Source organism: Biomphalaria glabrata, chromosome 4 (assembly GCF_947242115.1).
Source record: "Biomphalaria glabrata chromosome 4, xgBioGlab47.1, whole genome shotgun sequence".
Lineage (NCBI taxonomy): Eukaryota > Metazoa > Mollusca > Gastropoda > Planorbidae > Biomphalaria > Biomphalaria glabrata.
Window position 1 is genome coordinate 33,758,312 of NC_074714.1, and position 22,936 is coordinate 33,781,247.

General features: G+C 33.5%; 2 protein-coding genes across 3 annotated transcripts in view; one reads left to right on the plus strand and one right to left on the minus strand.

Moving 5' to 3' along the window:
* Positions 1-37: 37 nt before the first annotated feature.
* On the plus strand, positions 38-15,822 carry LOC106054036 (coiled-coil domain-containing protein 146-like). 2 transcript variants are annotated; one of them, XM_013209739.2, is made up of 20 exons: positions 38-129; positions 1,295-1,611; positions 1,968-2,050; positions 2,848-3,057; positions 3,197-3,254; positions 4,373-4,549; positions 5,470-5,543; positions 6,263-6,490; positions 6,942-7,128; positions 7,264-7,359; positions 7,851-7,976; positions 8,795-8,928; positions 9,088-9,252; positions 9,467-9,691; positions 10,863-10,927; positions 11,421-11,584; positions 12,082-12,210; positions 13,958-14,095; positions 14,223-14,471; positions 15,426-15,822. In XM_013209739.2, exons 2-20 carry the CDS (start codon positions 1,309-1,311, stop codon positions 15,627-15,629), a joined length of 3,015 nt encoding a protein of 1,004 aa, XP_013065193.2. In that variant the 5' UTR covers positions 38-129; positions 1,295-1,308; the 3' UTR covers positions 15,630-15,822. The 2 variants fall into 2 exon arrangements, with proteins under 2 accessions (XP_013065193.2, XP_013065194.2); XM_013209740.2 differs by lacking the exon at positions 38-129 and adding an exon at positions 312-410.
* A 288-nt stretch (positions 15,823-16,110) lies between these two features.
* The window catches only part of LOC106054035 (leucine-rich repeats and immunoglobulin-like domains protein 2), a 46,240-nt gene continuing 39,414 nt past the window's right edge, over positions 16,111-22,936 (minus strand). The window contains exons 11-23 of the mRNA XM_056028139.1: positions 22,586-22,810; positions 22,308-22,471; positions 22,029-22,171; positions 21,718-21,892; positions 21,156-21,437; positions 20,887-21,020; positions 20,614-20,748; positions 20,347-20,527; positions 20,087-20,191; positions 19,834-19,992; positions 18,705-19,697; positions 18,400-18,468; positions 16,111-18,107 (exon numbers count right to left, since the gene is read on the minus strand). Of these exons, the coding sequence (XP_055884114.1) occupies positions 18,034-18,107; positions 18,400-18,468; positions 18,705-19,697; positions 19,834-19,992; positions 20,087-20,191; positions 20,347-20,527; positions 20,614-20,748; positions 20,887-21,020; positions 21,156-21,437; positions 21,718-21,892; positions 22,029-22,171; positions 22,308-22,471; positions 22,586-22,810 (2,839 nt within the window). The 3' untranslated portion in view covers positions 16,111-18,033. The remainder of the gene's footprint in view (positions 18,108-18,399; positions 18,469-18,704; positions 19,698-19,833; positions 19,993-20,086; positions 20,192-20,346; positions 20,528-20,613; positions 20,749-20,886; positions 21,021-21,155; positions 21,438-21,717; positions 21,893-22,028; positions 22,172-22,307; positions 22,472-22,585; positions 22,811-22,936) is intronic.

Genomic DNA, 22,936 nt, shown 5'->3' on the forward strand with positions numbered 1-22,936 from the left:
TCAGTTTACGACAGCCATATGAATGGTCTCGCGCAGGCGTACTGGTCATAACAACCATAGTCAACAACACGATTCAGCAAATGATCGGGTTTTCTAATCAAGATGATTAGTAAATTTTATGTTAGAACGGTACTAAATTACTAGATATGGATTTATTTGTATAGATTAAATTTAAACAAATAAAGTACTTACATCGTTTTTTTTTTAAATTATACATGGGGAAATGGGATTATTTCACTTACACAGATTTTTTTAAATTAAATTTTTATCTTTTTTTTTTAAACAGTTTTTAGATCTCTAGTCACTGGTGACTGTTACTGTAGATCGTAATAATACTAGACCTATCTATTAACTATTATCTATTACTAAATTTATATTGGATTAATAGTAAATAATTCTGAAATTACCATGTAAGTAGATCTAGATCCTCATGACAGTTTAAAAAATTAGATTCCTAATAATATTGCTAGAGTACACTCACCAGTGGGCAGAAGAGTATAAATATAAGACTAGCAGTCTATGAGTCACTATAAAAAAAATATGTAGATCTAGCTATATATAACACAGCTAACAAATCAGCTAAATGAATTGACTAGATTTCCTAACTTATCTTGTGAGTTGTAGTGTAATGATGGTTATATTAGTGTAACTGTATCAGCAAATTCATTTCCAGATAAGTCTAATAATTAAGTGGCGAATTAAAAGACTGCTTAGGCTTATGTTAAGTGTTATAATCATATATCTAACAAACATAAACATCCTGGCATGCTAAATTTAGGCACCACAAGAGTGTAGAATCAGAATATAGAATCTATGACTATTAATGATTCATATAAGTGACATTGGACATGACATTTATTTATAAGAACTAGACTATATTCCATAGGCTTGCTAAATTAATTAGGTATTATTAGAATTAGTCTAATTTAAGGGCTAAAAATATAAAGGATAATCAGTAAATAATTGTGTACAGAAGTGAAAATTGTGGACATTTTATGTTAGGTCATGTAGGCATTTAATTTAATTGTCTTTACTGCTAAAGCTGCTTAGTACTAATATATTAATATGATATATATGATAAGAAGTTATATGACGACAATTTAATCTGAACAGATCTTTCAAATTTGCACATTGGAAGCATGAAATTTTATCAAAATAATGAATTATCTTTGCCATTATTGTTGATACTAAATTTGTTCTTTACACTATATGCTGACATACAGCATGTTCTAGGAATGGGGCAGTAGAAATGCTTCACGACTTTATTTGTAAATCATTAATGAACTATTTTCAGCATAAAGTGTCACCATGAGTGAACAAGACACAGATGCAAGTGGAACTGAAGATGAGGAAGAAAAAGAAGAGGATAAAGACATTGATGAATCAGAAGTGAAAGATGCTGTTGAGCTAGATACTTCAGGAAAAGTTTTAACTGATTCTGAAATAATAAAGAAATATCATTTTGTAGACAGTGATGAAGATGATTTGAACTCTATCAGTGATGCAGAGGAGTACTCCCCTCCTATAGCAGCCCTTCCTCCAAAAATTTCAAAGCAAGAGGAAAATCAAGTTGAGATTTCATCTAGTCCAGCTTATCAATGTCTTGAAGAGGTTTGGATTTAATTTATTTTAAAATTCCACAGTTGTTTATGCTATACATTACAAGAATTTTCTATTTTATTTTATAAATGATCAGATCTGGTAATGTTAATAGATAGTATTTACACAATTATCTCTAATTCAGTATAATAGTACCTTTGTTTAGTGTAAGAATTGGTTAATGTATCTATCTACAGCATCATTCTTATCTTTCCCTCAATTTCTTACTCTGTAGGATTTTAGATTGTGAAACTTTCACACAACTTTGTTATTTCTCAACTATTTTTAAAAACTTGTTAAAAATATATTTGAATGAAAACAATTAAATGATAGTGAATGATGTTAGTTTCTTTTACTTTTGTAATCAGCTGTTTCAAGAAGGCAAACTGACAGGCACAAAAGTAGCTTTTCTAAAAGCTAAGTATTCAGAGCTTCATGAAACATTGAAAAGGTAATGAAACTAAAATATTTGTTGTTGTTTGAAAGTTTATTTCTCTTTAGGTTTTCAAAATCTTCATACCATAGTAATTACCTTTTTTATGTTTTGTTTTTTTAATTTTCAGTTTTGATTTTTTGTGTAAAATGCACAACTATTTAACAAATTTTCTTTGAGACAAAACTGATTAGCCAATGAGGATACCTATTTATAATGACTTCAATGTGAGAGAGTGAATAATGTTCTGTTTAGGTATCATATTTTGCAGGGGCCTTCTCTGTTACATCAAGTCTCATGTATTGCTATTGCTACTTGGTCTCAGGTCCATCTCCACCACTTCACAGCTAATGTGTGGTCCCACAACATACTACCAGGAACATATTCCACTTCCCAAGAATAACTTTCACAACACAGTACCACTCACTTCCCTAACTTCACTAAAAAGGGACATTTTAATTAGCTGGTCCCTCAACTCACTACCAGCCTGTAAACATAACACACTCCTTTCTGGTTATCTTAGCTGATTCATTTTTATTGAGAAAACATCTCTCTATGTTCACTCCTGCTTTTCACTATTGAATGGACGCTGTTAGTTTGTTTTTCACAACATAATGTTCCAACATTGCTCTCAAATATATCTATTTATTATTTATTTATTTACAAATGCATCTATCCTTACAAAACTTTAGTTGCTATATGTTTTAAAGTGTTTATTTTTTATGAACATTTAGAATTGTACATAGTCTGCATTAAATCAATATTTAAAGTTTCTGGATGCCTTTGTAGTGAATTATTGTTTCTTTCCATACTAGGACAAGAGAAAATGAATCAAGGCTTTTGCAAGAAGCAAAGAAATTCGCTAATGACCTCGACAAGCAATGTGAGGAATTAGAGAAGGGAGACAACTTTCCTGAAAACTCTAACACAGAGGTCTCAAAGATGCGAGAGCAGTTGTTAAAATATAACAATGACCTCATTGAAGCCGAAGATAAACAGTACCAACTGGAATATAAAATTGAATGGTACTTTTTTTTCTTTTAGGGAGAGTGTGGAGTTTAGTTTTAAAATATCAAAATTTAAAATGTCTCTTTTATCTGAAATCGGGGTTTTTAATATTTAAAAAAACTGAACTTTAACATTACATTTTCATCATTGTTTCAGCTTGGACGAGGAAAAGAAAATCATCCAAAGGGAATATAGCAGATTGCCTAAACAAGGGGTAAATATTTTGTATTTGTGTATCAGTATTCAATTTTTACAAAGCTTATATCTACTTACTCTGTCTGTCTGGTAAAAAATTGGAACGCATTATTTCTCCAACTCCCACTGACAAATGAAGTTGAAACTTCGCAAAATTATTTCTTGTACCTGAAAAACAAGAATCAATGAAAAAAAAAACAATTAGTTAATTAACTATTGGTAATTAATTTTTTTGTTGGTACCAATTAAGGGTAAGAAATTTACTTGACTGATGTGGTGGTTTAAGTTGAATGAGTCCCCTTTATACTTTGTGTAGAGAATTAAGTCATGGCTTAAATGTTTGAAGCTAGCAATAGATAACTATGAAACCTATTCTCATAAGCACTTTGCTTGCACAGTGGTTAGTCTATCAGCTTGAGAAGTCTTGAGCCCTCAAGTTTGAATTCAAGTCAAAAATTTTTTTAAAAATTCATTTAAAAAGCTAACACTGTAACCTCTCCCCCACAAACCCCCTTCTTTCTCCCCCTTCCCAAGTGATAAAATATCGCGCATTGAGAAAGCTAAAAGTATAAAATTACGCTAAACAAAAACAAAAAATCACTAGATTTATTATTGCTAGTCTAGATCTATTACAAATTTGATTGCATGACTGATCCAAACTAATTGATACAATTACACTCAAATTAATATCAACTTTTTATATACTTTTTAAAAAAGTATTTATATTTTTTACTTGTTTCATTCTTTTAATTTGCACACGTTTGGATTGTAAACGCTGTTAAAATTATTTTGAATAAAACTAAAAATGTAAATGTACAGAAATGAATTTATAAAATTTTTATGTGTGATATTATGTTAAAACATAACCAATTACAACAATGCTCTGGGTAAATATGAATGTGCATGCTTAAATACCTTTATCCTATCCTATAAGATGTTAATTTTTTTTAAGCAATGTTTATTAGAATGTTGTATAAGAATTCTTGTCTATCAAGATTTTTTTTTTCATTCATCATAGCTCAGCTTTCTCATTTTAAGTTGTAATTTTAACCATGAAATTATAAACCATTTAACTATACCAAATAATTGACATAAAAAAATGAAAATTCACCAATGTGCAAATCTATACCACAACAGGAAATAGAGAAGAAAATCAAAGAACTTCAGAATGGTAATGAAGAAATGCGTAAAGAAGTTCTACAAAGACAGAATGAAGTGAAAACATTAGTGGAAGATTTGGACAGGACCAATCACCAAATAGCTCATGATAAGAAAGAGTTTGAAAAATTAACAGAAGACATGGAAAAACTGAAAGTAAGATTGTTCTTCTATGTTTCAAAGCATCCAATTAGTTGTAGAAATAGTTCAAAGCATTTAATAGAACACAATTTTAATAATAATAAAGCCAATTAAATAACATAGACTCAATAATCAGCTTCTATACACTGTATCAATTTAATTTTGAGCTCCAGTAAATAGTACAGAACATCAGTCAATAATTTTTGATTGGTTGTAGAATTTATCATGACATTTCAACTCTCTCTTAAGACTTAGAGCATCAAAGAGTGATGGTCCTTGGAAAGAGAAGTTTCTTTCCCAGTATCTGTTGTTTTTTTTTATCTCTTGTTTGTGCACTAGAGTCAAACTCTCATATGTTTATGGATGGTTTATAAAAACTCAACAAGCTCTTCTATTCAGGAGGAATGCTGTTGTTTTTAATTGAGAAAAGTGTTATTTTAATTACAACTTTCCAAAAAGTATCAAAAAAGCAGTCTTACATGAGGAGTGGCATTGCCATTGACAGAGGAATACAATGCTGGGAATATTGTACTATATTCTTGCTTTTTTTTTTGGGAAATTTAGAAGTGGTGTAAAATATTTAGACTCTCTTTTTTTTAAATTTTTTGGGTAGCACTTCAGCTGTTTTTTGACCATTTGTAGCCTAGTTAATTGATGATAATAAAAAACTGCATATACAGAGCTGCAATAGTCAAGGATTGCAAAAATGATACAATCTTCTGATTGGCAACATCAATACTGAGATACTTTCATATAGCTGATAAGAACATCTTGGTTGCTATTTGTTATTAATATGATGTTAAAAAAATATACTACCAGAGTTTTAATTTGCTTTTATCAATAGTTTTATTGTATGCTATAGCTGTGAATTCTTGTATTTTATCATTTAATCAAATTATTTTACTAGTTTTTGTTATTGCTATTTATCTTTTTAGGCAGAGTTAGTCCAGATCAACTTTGTCCCAGGACAGACAGCCAAAGAAGCAGATAAAATTTTACGCCAGAAAAAGTAAGTGATGTTTTTAGTGGCTTCAAAATGTCTGAGGGAGGAGGGTAACACCTAGTTTGTAAAAGTTTTAAATTTAATTTCTTCTCTTTTTGATTTCTTTACAAAACAGAATAAGTCTCCTAGATTCTGATAAATTCATTGAAAATATTATCTCAATTTGTCAATAATTTTCATAATTTTGTTTATGTCATTAATCCTCCAATAGGAGAAAATCTATTAAGTAATGGCCTTGATGATTTGTTATTGTGTGAATCAGTGCTTTTTTTGTATAAAAAAGTAGGTGCCTACTCAGTGATGGATTGCCTAACTTTTAACTACTAATAAATTAATAATAAACCTTAAAATACAAGAAATATCATAATTTTTTCCCCACATTGAAAAAGTGACGGTGCACCGTACCGGTGCTTACCATCACAATAAAGCACTGGTGTGAATATTTTTTATTTTTTTTTAACAAAATGTAAATAACATAAAAATATATGTATGAATCAATAATTTCAATTTAAATCTCATAGCAAATGCAAAAATGAATAAAATTCATTGTGTTATGTTAGGTTTTTATTTTTAAAAATGTTTTTATACATACTTATCACCATTAATATTTTCCATTTCAATTACTGAAATATTATATAATCATTGTACAAGGCCATCATTTTTACTGCATTGTCCATTGTCTTAAAGCTTAAAAAGCTTTTTTTTTTCCTTATCTATTTGTATAGCTCTATTCAGTCCCAGCTTGAGGCATTAGATGCTGAGTACATGGAGAAACTTGAGATTATAAACAATATGGAAGTTCAGCAGAAGGCACTGAAAGATGAATATTTTGAGGCAGAAACTAAATTAAAATCGCTGAGAAGTTTATTAAGTGAAAAAGAAAGAGCCTTTGCAACTGTTGAGAAAGAGTATGAGCATGCCAAAGAAAGAGAAACAATGCTTAATGGAGACAAGTAAACAACATTTGTATTATTGTTTTACTTATATACATTAGTTTTATGTTTTAAGTCAGCTTTACCTCTGTATGTATTGTTCATTTACATCCCTCACATATCCCAAGCATTCACTTTAACATGTTCTATTGTCTATTAAGTTATTGTGGCACCCTCTAGTTCTCTGTGAACCTCAATAATGTCTCATTCAGCTTTAGTCTTTTCATTCTTTGCTTTTGTTTTTCAAGTTTCTATTGCATGTCTCTCATTTTTCCCTGATACTAGCTTGTAGGCAAATCCTAATGATTATGTGACATGTTCAGCTTATTTAACAAAGACTAAAGAGTTAACTTAAAGTGAACAGTGAACTTTAAAAATGTTACCTAGATCTATTTGTTGATTCTATATTGAATAGACTCAATAAGACTTATTGAAGCTAATAAACTTTTTAAAACATTTTTGTTTATTCTAGAGCAAATCTTGATATGAATCTACGTCACATTCAAATGGAAAGAAAGAACCTTCATGATATCTACACAAGGAAACTGAAAGAAAAAGAACGAGATATTAGGAACTTAAAAAAAGCTGAACTGCAACTGAAAGTAGCAGAGGAAAATTTGAACCACACAAAATCAATTCATGAAAAAGTCAAATCACAAGTAAGACATTAAATAAGTTTCTCTGGGAAGCTATAAGTTTGTATTATGTACAAGAGCAAATAATTTCAGACAAAATGTTTTATTAATATGACATTTTAAGAAATTGTAAAGCATAAAACTAGCTACTATTCTCAGGTCGCCTGTTTGCCTAAAGATGATGGCTCAACGGTGAAGAAACTGGAGGAATTACAGAAAGAAGTTGAGCAAGCAAAGAGAGCATTGGCACAACAGGTACAGTCGACAATTACATATCATTTTATTTAGCATTGTTTAAGTACATAAACAAAATAGTCAAATACATTAAAGAACTTGGTCTAAGCCATTTTAAGATAAGATAAGATTAGAGATAAGATAAGATAATTTTTATTGATCCAATTAAATGTAAATTCAGTTTGACTACAATTGACCTACTCAGCTTAACTACTGTAAAAATAACAATATAGATGCAAATACAAACAACATTCACACATGAAACACATACTCACTCACAACCAGCACTTAATAAATTAGACTTCTCAATGATGACATATGACCTTGTAAGAAACAAAACAGTCTAACAAATGAGTTAACTCTTTTAAGTCTATTAATATTATCACAAACAAACTTTTTTAACTTAACTCTTTGAAGCCTCTCAATCTGATCCCAAACATTTACTTGAAGATATAATTTACCTAGCATTACAAGTTGTATGCAATAAATACTGTATGTCTTTATTTCAACAGAATTCATTGACTGCAGTGGAGCATGTCAAACTAGAAGCAAGTGCTTTGGAAGAACAAAACCTCCTGTATGAACAAAGTGATCTACGTATTGAAGTCGTGGAACTGACAAGACTGGCTGCCATTAAGGTACAAGATGTGTTCATAGATTTAATCCAATGAATAACTATCATTTTGTCTAAATATGTCATTAATATTTGCCTTAACTTGATATTGATTATTTGTTTTTTTATTTGCAATAACAAAATAGTGTTTCATGTAAGTCATAGAATGGAAAATATAGGTAATAAAATTTCTATTATGGTCAATTGTTTCACGAGTTATCACTCTTTAAAACTTTTTTATTATTGTTTGCTTCACTGCATCATTGCTAAATTTTAGGTCATTATTTGTAATCATATATGTCTATATGCTGAAAATAAAATCATTAAAAAAATGTTATGAGAAATTTACTTGAAATAGTGTTCAGTGTTATTTTTATATAAAAAGAAAAAAAAACATTTCAAATTGGAAATAAAAACAATAAAATTTATATAAAAAAATAATTATTTTTTTCAAAAATTTTTTTTTTTTTACTTTTTTTCAAAATTTATAGACTCAAAATTGTTTGCATGACTAGCATGTTCTTATTTTTCATTTTCACATTTGTGTTTTAAGCATACCAGTACATTTGACTTTCAATAGTGGTAATAATGCATCTTGTGTCTAAAGTGTAAAACATGAAACAGTATTACAAATTAATTGCATGTGGGTTATTTTTAAATCTATAATTATTCATTGACATATAAAGTTTAATTTCCTACTGCCAAATTACATTTTCTTGAAATAGTTTTAATTGTTCAATAATGGTTCTATTAAAAAAATGTTTTAATAATATTTCATTGGAAATGTTTGAAAAGCAAAATGATTTGATTGCCTGCTTTAAGAAATTTTGTATTGTTTTCCAGGCTGATGAAAGAGAACAGAAAGCTCGAGATTTTATGCGAGCTGAAATGAAATATCATAGAGCTGTGGAAGATCTCAAAACCAAACAGTTGCAAATTCAAGACCACCAAAAGAAGTTCCAGGAAATGCAAATCAAGTAATGTCTTTTCATTCTTTATATGCACTATATGATTCAAAATAGCAGTGAATGATGAAGTGAAAACATTTGTACCACTGTTATAGTTTACATTGAACTCTTTCTCTCAGAACTTTCATCATGCATACAAATTGAATCCAAATGTCTCTGTCTCTTCAGGCTAAATGAGTTTGCCAAGCTCTATGATGTGATCAAGAATGAAAGAAATAAATGTGTCAACCTCATACAGACTTCATCACAGAAAGCTGCAGAGATGAAAGAAAAAATCAAAATATTGAATAATGAGATTGAGATACTTAGGACAGCAGTCATGTTGAAAGACAAGTAATTACCTCCCTTGCTTAGTAACTCTTATGATTTGTTTCATCTAACAAACAAAACTTATGCTACATTTCAAAACTGACCTGTAGTGTATTTATTTGTTTCTCATGAAATCTTCCCTTGTACTCCTAAAAGTATTAGTATTAACTATGTAAATTCTAAAATTATCATTGATTTATTTTTTTTAAAGGATGACTTTTTTGTTTTCATTGATCAGAGAACTACAGAAGAACAAACTGAAACGCATGAATGCCATTGTCATGAGAGACTCCCTTCGCAATGAGCTGACCAAACAGCAGCACCTGGCAGAGGAGATGAAAGCCAAGAGAGACCAACAGAAGGTGGAGCTTGGTAAACTGAACCTGTTGATTAACCAGGGAGAAGAACAAATGAACAAACTGAAAGAGAGATTTGAAAACAATGTGAAACACAGAAATGAGAGGTACCTTCTCTTGGCCAGCTTTTTATGGTGTGAGAGTTTGACTCAAGTCAAATTAGGATTAGAACAAAAAAAAGTTTTATTAATTGAAACAAATTAAACATAAAGTTTTTCTTCTTCTTTCTTTGAATTACACAATGGGCAAACAAAAACAAGGAACAAATGAGAGAGAATAAAATTCTATACTTTTGTGTCATGTATTCAAACTTATTAAACGAATGACAATAAAATGATATACTTTGTCATGTATTCAAACTTATTCAACGAAGGACAATTCTTTAAGCATTTTTTTTTTTATTTTACATATTTCTGTAAATAAACTGCCAATAAGTGATACAGTTTTTAAATCAGTTCTAACCCTGACTTAGAGATGGAGCTAACTGCAGTGGGATTGCCGTAAATTGTTTTTTTTAAGATTTTAAACCAAGAAAAGAAGCATTCAGAAGTTATATCTAAGCCATGTAAGATTTTTTTAATTTAATAAAATAAATGGATTTTAGCTTAATTGCTGAAACGAATGATAAATAAGCATGCCATGTATCATATAATAGCAGCATTAAGAAGGTCAGTGGTTTGAGTCCTCTTTAGAGCTTAGATTTGTTTCACCATATTTTCTTCACTTTCTTCTCTCAATAACCTTTGTACTTTAATGATGCCATTATATCAAACAAGTCAAAAAAAAAGTAGTGTATTAGTGTTTATACAATGAAAACGTATAACAATACCATATGACCAAGTATGAGATGGTTAGTCTAATTGACAACAGTACTAGCTCTAAACACTTTTGTAATGTTTTGTTTCTGTTGAGTTTTCAAAGTTTTTAAATTAAAGAAGTCTAAGTTGTTATTTCATATGGACACTGAAGGCAATCTGACTGTGATCATGTCTATTGATTTTTATTCATTTCTTATTCCAGTCAATATTTATATCAATACCAGTATTTGTTTTGCTTGTTTGACTATTTTCATGTGTTCCAACAGAATCCTAACCAAACTTTCCATAGGACAGCAGGGAAATGAGGCAGGCAGGGTCTCATTACTGGAGATAATGTCATCATACTATGTTTGTTATTTTAAAGAGCTTTTACCATATTGAGATGTTGAGAAAAAAATGATGTCATTTGAAAATAAATCTTTTAACTACAATGAGTTCCTCATTTCTACTATTTCACCAGGGGAGTTAAATTGATAGAGAGAAATGAGGAAGTCTGTGTCTTCTATGAAAGAGTTAATATTCAAGGTGAGCCCAAAATAACCTAATTCATACAGTTAAGAATGTGTGAAGTAGCCTAAAGTTATATTAGTAACTATTCACAGATTAGATATCTATTCTTAAAGTTATTTTATAATGTACCCCAATGTATGAATTGACTGCATTATAAACCATCATGCAAACTCAGTTGTGACCTGCATATTTATGCATAATAAAAACTGACCAATCCATGGACCATCAGAGGTCTATGTAAGTTTTCTTTTCATCTTCTTCACCTGTCTTCAGCAAGAGCTCTTCTTTGGGTTTCTCCACCTGTATCTTCCTGAAGCCACCTGTTACCATTTTCTTTCTTATATTCCTGTGAGGACAAAGTTGCATCTGATTTGATCTTTAAGGTGCATCCTCTTTCAACTGCACCAAAAAATATCACCTAAGTTGTATAACCAATCAACTAAAACAAATTTAGATTTGTTAAAAATGTGTACACTGCAATGTAATTTGATTTTGTTTTGTTTTCCAGATCAAATGGTCAGGAATGGGGAGGTGGAGTTGAAAACTAAAGAAGAGGAGATCAGGTTTTTACAGCTTCAGAAACAAGAAATGAAACGATCATTGGAACTACTAAGAAAGAATGTCCCAGAGAAACTGAATCTGGAGAAGGAGCTAGTAACATTGCAGATTCAGGTCAGTTTTATTTTTATTTTTTAAAAATGTCAGTATGGAAAATGTTTAAATATCACTAAAAAGCTTATGCCTCTTTTTTTTTAGATGGTACACTCAATAGAGTGTCACTTTTGTCAAGCAACTCAACATTTTTTTATTACCACAAGTCATGTGGCTTCAGTTGTCTTTTGGCCAACCCTTTTCTCTTAAAAGTTTCCCTTTCAGACCTTGCAATCTATGGGGCAGATGATGTTAAGGTCATCTGTTTATATGGTCAATGATTAACAAGCAGGGTGTAATGTGGCCAGCACAATGACCAACCATCTCTACTTTCCCAACTAAAGTCAGGTACCCATTAGAGTTGGGTGGACTCAAAAGTCCCCTAAAAATTCAAAATCCCAGTCTTCACTGAGATTTGAACCCAAGACCCCAGGTTCAGAAGACAAGCATTTAACCACTCAGCCACCACATACCCCTGTCCTCTCATTTTTAATGTTTTTTTTTTTACCTTTATACAGTTGGAACAATGCCAAGACAGGATGCTGGCCATGGAGAAATCTTTAGAGAATCCTTATGATGAAACACGAGTTCGACAACTAACAGGAATAGATCCCTCACCAGGGGAGATTCATAGCAAAGTTGAAGAGGTAATGTTATTTCTCATCACATAGACTAACAAATATTTCAGCAATTTCTGAATGCCTTCACCTTCACTTATCCCTTAGTCTGTTGGACCGTTGGGGCACCACACAAGATCTAAATGCTCACCTTCACCTGTCCCTTATTCTTTTGGATCATTGGGGCGCCACACAAGATCTGAATGCTCATCAGCATTATTGAACAGGATTCCACATCAGTTTTGTGGGTGATGAGCAATCATGTTTACAGAGTGCAAATAAATGAAATAGGGTCTTGGACATGTCCTGATTACATTCTATACCCTCAAATAAATAATGGAAAATATTTTTTTTAATCAATACCTATTGCTCATATTTAATTTTTCATATTTTTTGTGCTAAAAGGGATATTATTCAGTAGTACGAAAAATATAATTGTTAGTTCCCCTGAGTCCCACGATGAAAGACTGGGCTTTAAATGGTAAATTAAACAATTTTTAATTAATTCAATTATTAATGAAATGATCTTTCTACAATTATAATAAAACATGCTGTCCTGCAGCAATAGTGTATGTGGAACATTTCAGTTCAATAGGATAAATAAAAAGTTGTCAATATAAATGATTCAAATATTTGACCATGAGGAATGTTTGAGTAGTAAGTAAAAATTGAAATATGAAATGCTTTTGTTTTTCACACTCTAATATTGTTTTGTAAATGAAGTTATGAGTTACATGATTTTAATGTAACTTTAAACACAAGAAACTCAAGTCAAGAATATTTTCCTAGCAGTAGGCTTTTTTGTTCTTGAATAAACCCAGTCTGATATTAGCATTTTGCTTATAAATTACAGATGTTCCTTCAAAGATGATTACACCTACATCTAAACTAATTTGATCTAGTCATACATGTTAATTAGAGACCTAATTCATAGGTTTTCCTGGTTGATTTAGGCAACCCGTTCCTTGCTCTAATGACACCAGGGCCAAATTTAAAGGAGGGAAAGCAAGGCTACAGTCCTGGGACATCCACATAAAGGTTCCCCACATAAGATATAAAAATATATTCGAATTTTGATGGGTCAACATTTTTTTTTTTTTGCATTTTTATGGCTGGCCAAACTGTTGTGTTAAAGAAGTGTACACTAGTAGCATGCTCAGAATAAGTCAGTACAGCTCCTGGTGTACCACAGTGTGTCTACCAAGGGCCCCTAACCCTTCCTAAACTCAAAAATATATAAACTAAAATATGCATATTAAATATTTTTAAAAATTGGAAATTGAGATTAGATTTACAAGAAATCTATTTCTTTCTTGTAAAATATAGCATGCTTTTAGATATAAGTATTTTCATCCATAAGTGGATCATTATTAAAGCTTTCAAAACATTGTCGGGGTGTCCACAAAAGTCCTGCCCTGCAGCATCCACATACTTAAATCCGGCCTTGAATGAGACTATAGAAGAAGGAGGAGGACCTATAGGAATTTGTCCTAGCCTATAGAATAAGGAATGCACCTTTAACTTTGTGTCTCTCTTTCTTTTGTCTTTTTTTTTCTTTCCTTGTGAAAACACTTACTAGTGTTTGGCAGAGCATTTGTCTTCTTAATCTATTTCCATTTATGGTTGAAGATTTATTACCTTAAAACATTCTCTCATTCTTGGTTTTCAGAATTAGAATAAGTTTTGTTAATTATCTGAATTTTTGTTAAAGTGCATTTAAATAAAGGACTATTGTTGGACAAGTTTCCTCATGCAATGGATTATGTTTTTCTTTCAGTTGGAATTGAGGCTGGCTGAGAAAGAAGAGCGTCTGTTAGAGAAAGACTTGATATTTGATCAAGTGGAGCGGCTAGTCAGTCGTATCAGCAACAAAGCTCAAGCTGGAAAAGATGACACATTAAACCTGGCTAAAAGTGTCAGTATTTCTTTATTAAAGATATTGGTTTTAAAAAGTTATGTCAAACTCTTTACACTTATATGTATGTTTATCTAAAGCCAAAAGTGATTATTGAAAGACAATTATTGTGTTGTTATGTTTCTAGGTGAATAACATTCAGGCCAGGTTGAAAGAGACCACACGTAAAATGATGGCCCTGGTTTCAGAGCTGTCCATGAACCAGGCCCAGGCCATGAAGCTCCAGCAGGAAGTCAAGGAGAAGGAAGCAGAGCTGGAACAGTGCTACATCAGAATGGAAAAAGGGGATGCCCCCTCACAAGAGATAGAGCTGGAGTGGGAGAAGATGATGAGAGACCTGGAAAGAAAGATTGAGGAAGTGGAACTCAGGAGACAGGTAAACTGTCATCCATCTTGTTTTTTACATTTCAGTCTCAATTTAACTCCACAGTATTCTCATCTGTTCTGACCTTGACATTGCTGTGCTCACTACCAATTCTATCACCTTTTGTTAGTCTTCTAGAGACTTCTGTCCTATACTTCCTTTATCATCAGTCGTGCCCATCCCTACTCATTGATTCTTGCAAACTTTTCCCCTCTTTGTCACCATCTTCTTTCAAGTGTCTTGCTACCATCTGACTTTCCTTGCCTACATCTTTTCCATACTCTCATTATGCCTGGCCTTTTCACTCCCCCCATAACACTCAATAGTATAGTAAGAAGTAAAAATGTAACAAAACATCACTACACCACTACCAATCTTGGCTTCTTGTTCCTTGCAACAAAACATCACTACACCACTACCAATCTTGGCTTCTTGTACCTTGCAACAAAACATCACTACACCATTACCAATCTTGGCTTCTTGTACCTTGCAACAAAACATCCCTACACCATTACCAATCTTGGCTTCTTGTACCTTGCAACAAAACATCACTACATCACTACCAATCTTGGCTTCTTGTACCTTGCAACAAAACATCACTACATCACTACCAATCATGGCTTCTTGTTCCTTGCAACAAAACATCACTACATCACTACCGATCTTTGCTTCTTGTACCTTCCACACTCATAAAACTCTCTGACATATTTATTTTTTGCTGTATATGTATTTAGTCTAATGTAATTAAATTTATATGTATGTAATGTGCATACAATGCAGACTAAATTGCCTGATAATGGCTTAATGTAAAAATTTCTATTTTCTTGTTATAAATAATAGTATTTAAGATTTAAATCTCAATATTGTAAACATCAAGCTTATATATCAAACATGTTGTGTTTTCATCATGACAGATTAAACTTCGACTCCTAATTATTCTTTTTTTCTAACTTGTGCTTTGACCAGCTGGAAGCTGAGGAAGAACAGTATAAACTAGCTGGAGGTGTATACACAACAGCTGTGCCACGCCCAAATGCTTACATTCCAGAGGATGAATCTGAGCTCCCCATTCCTCGGCCATATGGAACCCAAGCCCCATTCAAGCCTTCGGAAACTGGTTCATCCATGAGACACATTAGGAAACCAGTGCCAAAACCTATTGAAATATAAACTTTTACATAGCACACAAGTATTTCAAATATCACCCTAAAATAAAATAGGCATATGGTTTGCATGCCTGAGTGAGTAATTGTCTACACTCTCTATGGGAATTTAACACTTAGCTATTTCTTTTCAGTTTATATGCATTGCATTTTATTGGATTTCATGATCATTTCAATGTGAAATAAAGTTTTGAACCCATTGTTGTGATTATTGTTTCAACATCTTACTTAGATGTTTGTAATAAGTAGAGAGAAGAAACAAAGAAAAGCTAGGACATTGGTTCCCAAATTGTGTTCCCCCGGAACCATACTGTTCTGCTAGACTTGTTCCATTAACAACTGCAATAATTAACTAGTAGGCCACCATGTGAATTATCCTCTGGAAAAAATAAACGAATACTCAGAATGTGCGAGTTGTTCCATAAGTTTGGGAAACACTGAGTTAGGAGAATAAAAAAAAACTAAAATAAAAAAAAAATAGTCAAAGATTTTCATTTCTAAATTTTTTTATTCAAACAATTGTTCAATAATGTTCAATATGACCTCACTGTCTAGCAGACACCTGGATTCATTGCACACACATGTACACTCCATGCACACAGGTCAAGTCATACATTGATAAATAGTCACATCAACACAAGTCATAGAAACAAAACAAAGTGTCTCATTTGTCTAAATAGTTGGTGTGGGCAGGTTGGCAACACTAGTACAAAAGTACAGAATAAATAAGTCTAAAATAAAAACAAAAAACCAACTTGGTCTACCATAGAAAGTTTGTTCACATTTTTCGTAGAACTATATACACAACTCTCAGCTTAATAGCAACACAACACACAGATTACTGAGAGCTTAGTCTGGGGGACTGTGTTCCAATGCTACAAGGAGTAAGACTCAGTTTGCATTCTGGTGTGACATAACTCTATGAACCAGAGCATATTTCCATTTATCAGTCATACTGTTTAGCGCTTGAGAGAGATGCTGTTACCAAGTGAATATTAATTCATGCACTTGAACTAGTTTAGATCTAATGTGGTGACTGAATGCTGGAAAAGAATGTCTGGATGTACTTGTGCTGTAGGTACACCAGTCACCCTACCTAGGAGTTCACTACCTCACATACATATACAATTAGATGAGAAGTTTGGGGATAAGCGAAATACCAGCTGGAAAGTGAGTCAGCATAACTAATGGATTTCACTGGAAGAAGGAAGACATGACTGGAGAGGATTTCAAAGGATCTTTAATACAGACTTGAGTTGAAGACATGATACTAATTACTCTAATGGTCTAGAACTTGATGAAGATGGAATCTTGTTGATAATGAGGATGTAGATACATTTCAATAACAGACTACACTTGCACACACACACCCACACCGGCAGCATTGTTGTATCACGATGTCTACAACTACATGCTATTACCTTCTATACACATGAACTATGTACAAGTCTTCCATCAAAACAACCCGTAATAAGACATTATCAATTGATTGTTTTATGCCAGTTCTAAAACGAGGCTCCAATAACATTACTATTTATATTAATGCAACTATTATATAAATATATACATCCATCTTTTCACAAAGAACATAACTGTTCAAGTCACAACACAGTTCATCAAGTTTACCTAGATGTACCTAGACTGACGAAACAACACAGGGTTGGCCAATCAGGTATACAATACCTAGGTCCTCTAAAAAAAAAAAGTTCAAAATTAAAATAACAAAATCAAAAAGTTGTGTAAATCAAATAAAAATCATTTTTTATGCCATTTCACAAAAAGATGTATTAAGTACTATTTGAATTGGAAGACAATTTGCTTCATAAGTCACAACACATAATTGGTGTTTTTGTAACAATCTACAAGTCAATTTTCTTCAGTCTTGACAGAATTAGAACTCAACAGAATGTGTGTTCATTTAGTGGAGCATAACTATGACATTCACTAAGATAGTGTAAACTTCTTTATCCTCAGCTGGTTCCATTTCTTTAAAGACAAAGAGAAGATTTCCCATTTGATTGCTAAAGCACATTCTGTCTAGTTCTAATTCTAGTCAATCATCTGGTGGTTAAGGTGAAACAAATCATTCTGCACTCCTAGGATTTGTGGTCTCACATGAAGACTTGACTCTTTTAGTTCAAAAAAAAAAAAAGTGAAGAAAATGAAAGACCAAATCAAAAGAATGAAGGCATTAAGGGCACAGATGGCTCTGCTCTTGAACAAATGATGAGTTAGTCCTCATGGTGGTCTCTGGGCTGATGTCCATGGAACTAACAAGGCAGAATAAAATAACAGTACTAAAACAAATCAAGGCATCATCTTGAGTTGTTTGTCTCTAGATGATGCTAAAAGAAGTTTGTTACTGGAATGGATGGGTTGGCTAAGACATGACACCTCTTACAGGGGAAACACTATGTATGCTGAATCTGCATTGTTGCTCCCTTCAGATGAGATGAGTTCTCCTTCTTAGAACAAGACTTGCAATCTGTAATGGAAGAGAAATGTCTTTATAAATGTCCCAGTCTAATATTGATTTTTAAAAATATTTTTTTTTTATTCATTTTCGCAAAGTAGATTTAAAATAGAGTTTCTGCCTTCATACATAAAAATCAACACAACTTGCTAATACTAGAAATATCCTGTTTTATTAATAATTTTACTAATAAAGATGAAGTTATCCTACAAACAAGATGAAAGATAGAAACACTACACCGAGGTTAAGGTTGGATGGTCTTAAGTTTAATGTCAGCTAAGGTTTAAGTTTATAGAATACTCACTTGAGCATGAAGGATGATTCCGCCTATGAAGAGGTAGTTCCTGACTGTCACAACCACAGCTACTGCAATCTAAACAAACAAAAATAATACATTGACTGATCATAAGCTAATAACTATGGATCTAATTTTAAGTCTGCAAAGATACATTGTCAGTTATTGCACAGTGGCTATAATTGTTATTAGACATTTAAAGATAATTGAGAAAAAATGAAAAAAAAATTGTCTAAATATTTATGACAACAAAAATTTCATGACTAGTTCATTATTTTGTTTATTTATTTTACAAAATTCTTCAATGAACTTACCTCTATGTAAGGAGTATGTATCACAATGTACATGTCCCAGTTTGGGCCTGCCTTTGTTGAGTGAGGTAGCATGTCTGTGGTGTGGGGCCTGGTAGCTGGGAGGACAGTCACCATTTGAACACAAAGAAACTCCATTCTCCTCACATTGATGGGACTGTTGGTGGGGACAGAAGTGAGAGTCTCTGACTACTTCACAGCAACATGGGCTGGTAGCTTGGTTCCCTAAGTGACATGGGCTGGGAGTGGCCCCGGCGTTGCAGCAGTCATAGACTGTCACTTCCTCTTGGTTGCTTTTACAGCCTGAAGTCTCTGCATTGCCATGACAACACGCAAGCTTGGGATTTTTATGTACATAACAAAAACATTTTGGTCTGCTTCTAGTGTCACCAGGTGTGGGCGTTGGCACTGAAAACAAGGCAGGGGGATGAAGAGGGTCTGACGAGGATTTGGTATCGCCCTGTACACACCTGCCACCACAAGTGTCATATTTACTGCCCTCTTCTGTCACATTTAAGTAACAAGGGGGACAGTTTCCTGCTGGATTTAAACAGCCATGGATGGACTTTAAATCATTAGTAGAAGACTGACAGACAGCACAAGCGCCAGGCAGAGTAGCTCTGCTCGGGTACGACCCAGTCTCCACATCAAGATTATCACAAGGCTCATGCTGCTGAGCTGCATTCTCCCCCCGCCTACCACCACAGACGCTCCTGTCATGGTTGGTAGGTTTTGTGGGGTGAAAAGTCTGAAACATAGATTTTCCTAATTGTTGGCTTAAGTGAGACTCATCCGCCAAGGGTGACTGTGAGGAAGACTTTCTCCCATAGTCCTCAGCGGTCACCACATTCAGCTGTTGGTAGACCAGAGGATGATGAGATGAGTGTCCAGAGTGACTGCTGGGTGGGTCACTGTGATGACCACTGCTTGTGCTGTGTCTACTGCCAATAGTATCCCCATCACTGCCAGGGTACTGAAGACTGGTGGATGACGGTGCTAAAAACAAAAACATTCATAAAAAAAAAGGTCAACACACTGTTCATAGTAGTCTGTAACACTAGCTGAAGTCATTTTGCAAGCTACCTATTCATTCTAAATGTACAATTGTAGATTCTCAATAACCTATACCAACCAGCTTTCAATTGCCTCAGAAGACGGTCTCCAGCAGTCATAACTGTGGGCTGCGGGTCATCTTCATCAACATCACTAGGCAGCATTGTTGACCTATTATAACCATTGGCTCGAAACTGACCAGAGGAGGATTCATATCCAGATTCTTTCATCTGATAGTCTGCATAATAAGCATAGTACATAGGATTTCATCTCTTAATATACCAATGTGACACAATATTTCTACACTTAACGTTTTCAGATAGCAAACTAACCTTGATAGTGGTAGTTGGTAGTAATTGGTCCCTGGGAATAGCTTCCTTCTCTGTCAGAGGACATATAACCAGAGCTTGGTACTTCGCCTGGAAGAGTTGTTTCATCTGAACAAAACAGAAAACATGTTTCATGAATATTTGTAAATCTAAGGCTTAATCTAAATTTGATATCCACTATTGTGTTTATTAACATGTGTAAATTTATGGTAAGCCTTTTTGCTTCATCCTAGAAATTAAAGTAGAGGAACGTATGACAGTACCTGTGGGAGTGGCACTATACACCTCGTGTCGCTTCCTTGTCTGGTAGATTATGATGACCCAAACAAGGGATGTTCCCACCACACAGCACACCACAGCTATAATGATGATACCAGTTGTTGTGGACTCATCATCCAAACCAAAGCTTCCACTCTCTGAAGGCTCTCCATTGGCACTCAGTACCTAGGACATCAAGTGGATGGTTTAACTACAAGCAAAAAACACAAATGTAGCATTCCTTACAAATTTAAATGCCAAGACAAAAGTACCTGTAGCTCAGTTGTTCCTTTGGCTGTACCAAGAGAGTTGGACATTCTGCAGGCATAGACACCTCCATCTGACCACTGAGTGTCCACAATAACTAAGATTTGATTGTCAACAGTGAAAAAATGACGAGGCGTCAACTGTTAGAAATACAAACATTTTTTTTAAACCCAAAATTTCATTTTACGCTAGTTTTTTGTTTTTCAACATTATTGTAAAATATAAAATTAAACAACAAATTATGTATAATATGAAAGAAGAACACGGGACCAACTTACTACAAGATCTCTATCATCTTTCAACCAGGTTAGTTTAGGCTGTGGACTTCCTGATGCCATGCACTGCAAAACTGATGTCTCTCCTAGCTTTGATGTCTTTTTCCCAATCATTGGTTGAACAAAGCCAGGTGTTTCTGTACAAAGCAGGAAAACACAAATCTTAATGTCACTCACTTATACAGAATCGGGGCAGACCAGCTCGTTACAACAAATTTAAAAGAATTCTTTTTTCTGGAAATGGACCTTGTTCAGCAAACAATATAACCTACCTAAAACAGTGACTGTTGCATTAGAAATGATCACACCAGCTTCATTTTTGGCCATGCAGCTGTACACCCCTTCATCAGCTATTCTAGTGTCCATGATGAAGAACTTGTCATCGTTAGGGTAGACATGCATCCGACGATCTCGAGCCGCTGGGAAGTTGTCTCCACCATCTTTCTGCCAGGAGATTTCTGGAGGTGGCTGCCCAGTGGCAGCACACTTTAGCTCTGCAGGTTTACCAGCCTTCACAGTGACATCTTTTGGTTTTTGTAAGAACACTGGATAGACTAAGGAAGAAATACAAAGAAATATTAATAATATTAATTTATTTAGGGGTTGTTTTTTATGGGAAAAAAAAGACTTATCTCAAAATTGACATAATTTAGTTGATATTTAAGATCCCTTACTTGCATAGGTCAGACTTTAAGCAACTACTCTGTGATGCTTTTATTTTGTTATAAGCAGAACAACACAGAATATTATGAAGAATTCTTATAAGAATGCTTAGTAATGTAGCTACTATGCTAGACGTTTATAGTAACATAATGGGAAGGTCTATATTATTACCATATACATTGATCTGAGCCTTCTGAGATATGGCATAACCAAACTCATTGGACACCACACAATGGTATTTCCCTGCAGTACTGTCCTGCACGTCAGGCAGTATCAGATGGGATGTGAAGTGTTTGACCTCCCCATCACTACTGGCTGTCACCACAGAGTGGATATCCTCCAAGACCTGCAAGCAAACACATTGAGAACTAAGATACAAGTGCATACAAAGAAGAAAAGTAGTCAAATGTCTCCATGGTCAATGACAAGGTCATGCTATAACTATACAATATTGCACAGACAACTATAATGTATAGACTGACCATATTGTTTCTCTTCCATTGTATTGTAGGCTGTACACCCCCTGTTATTGCAGTCATACAAGTTAAGGTCAAATTTTCCCCTTTGAAACCATTGGTGGACTTTGGACTTTCTATAATTACTGGCTTTGGAAATTCAGAATTGTCTGTAAAACACAAAATAATATACAAAATCAAATCATTCCGAGAATTTAGCTGGAGGATACATGAGAAAGTGCACAAAAGCTAAACATCTGCATTCAATGATACAATAGTTCAAGGAATTTGTTTCTGCTAACTTACTGCACTTGAACTGTGCTGAGTCCACCTGCACCAGGGACATTCCCCGAAGGTTGGTTGGATGAAAGCAGGTCCCCACAGCAGAGTTTTGATAGCCTTGTTGTACTAGCCATGGATAAAGCCAAGACAGGTGACAATCACAGTACAATTTGGTAGAGTTAAAACGTCTGGAGAACAAAATAACTTGTATTGTAGAGAAAAATGTTAAACAATGAACTGTGAAACATTCTATTAAATGAGCAAAGACTATGTTGACTGCTATGACCAAGGTATTTACTTACAAATCTCTTAAATCCCTGAGTGTCTCAAAAGCATTCTCTTGGATAGATGTGATGTCATTCTCTTCCAGGTAAAGGTTCCTTAACTTTGGTAGGCCTGAGAAAGCATAGACTGCTATAGAACGAATGGAATTAAATTTGAGAGACAACTTGGTTAAACTGTTGAGTCCACGAAAGAGCCCAGACACATCTTCCATACTCCATGATATCTCATTGGAATTCAGCTCTCTGAAGAACAACAACAACAACAAAATATTACACATGATCATTTTGATTTCTTTTTCATTTGCTCAACAATTCAATGTGCAACTCTGAGCAGTAGTTGTACCAAAAATGTAATGGACCACAATACAT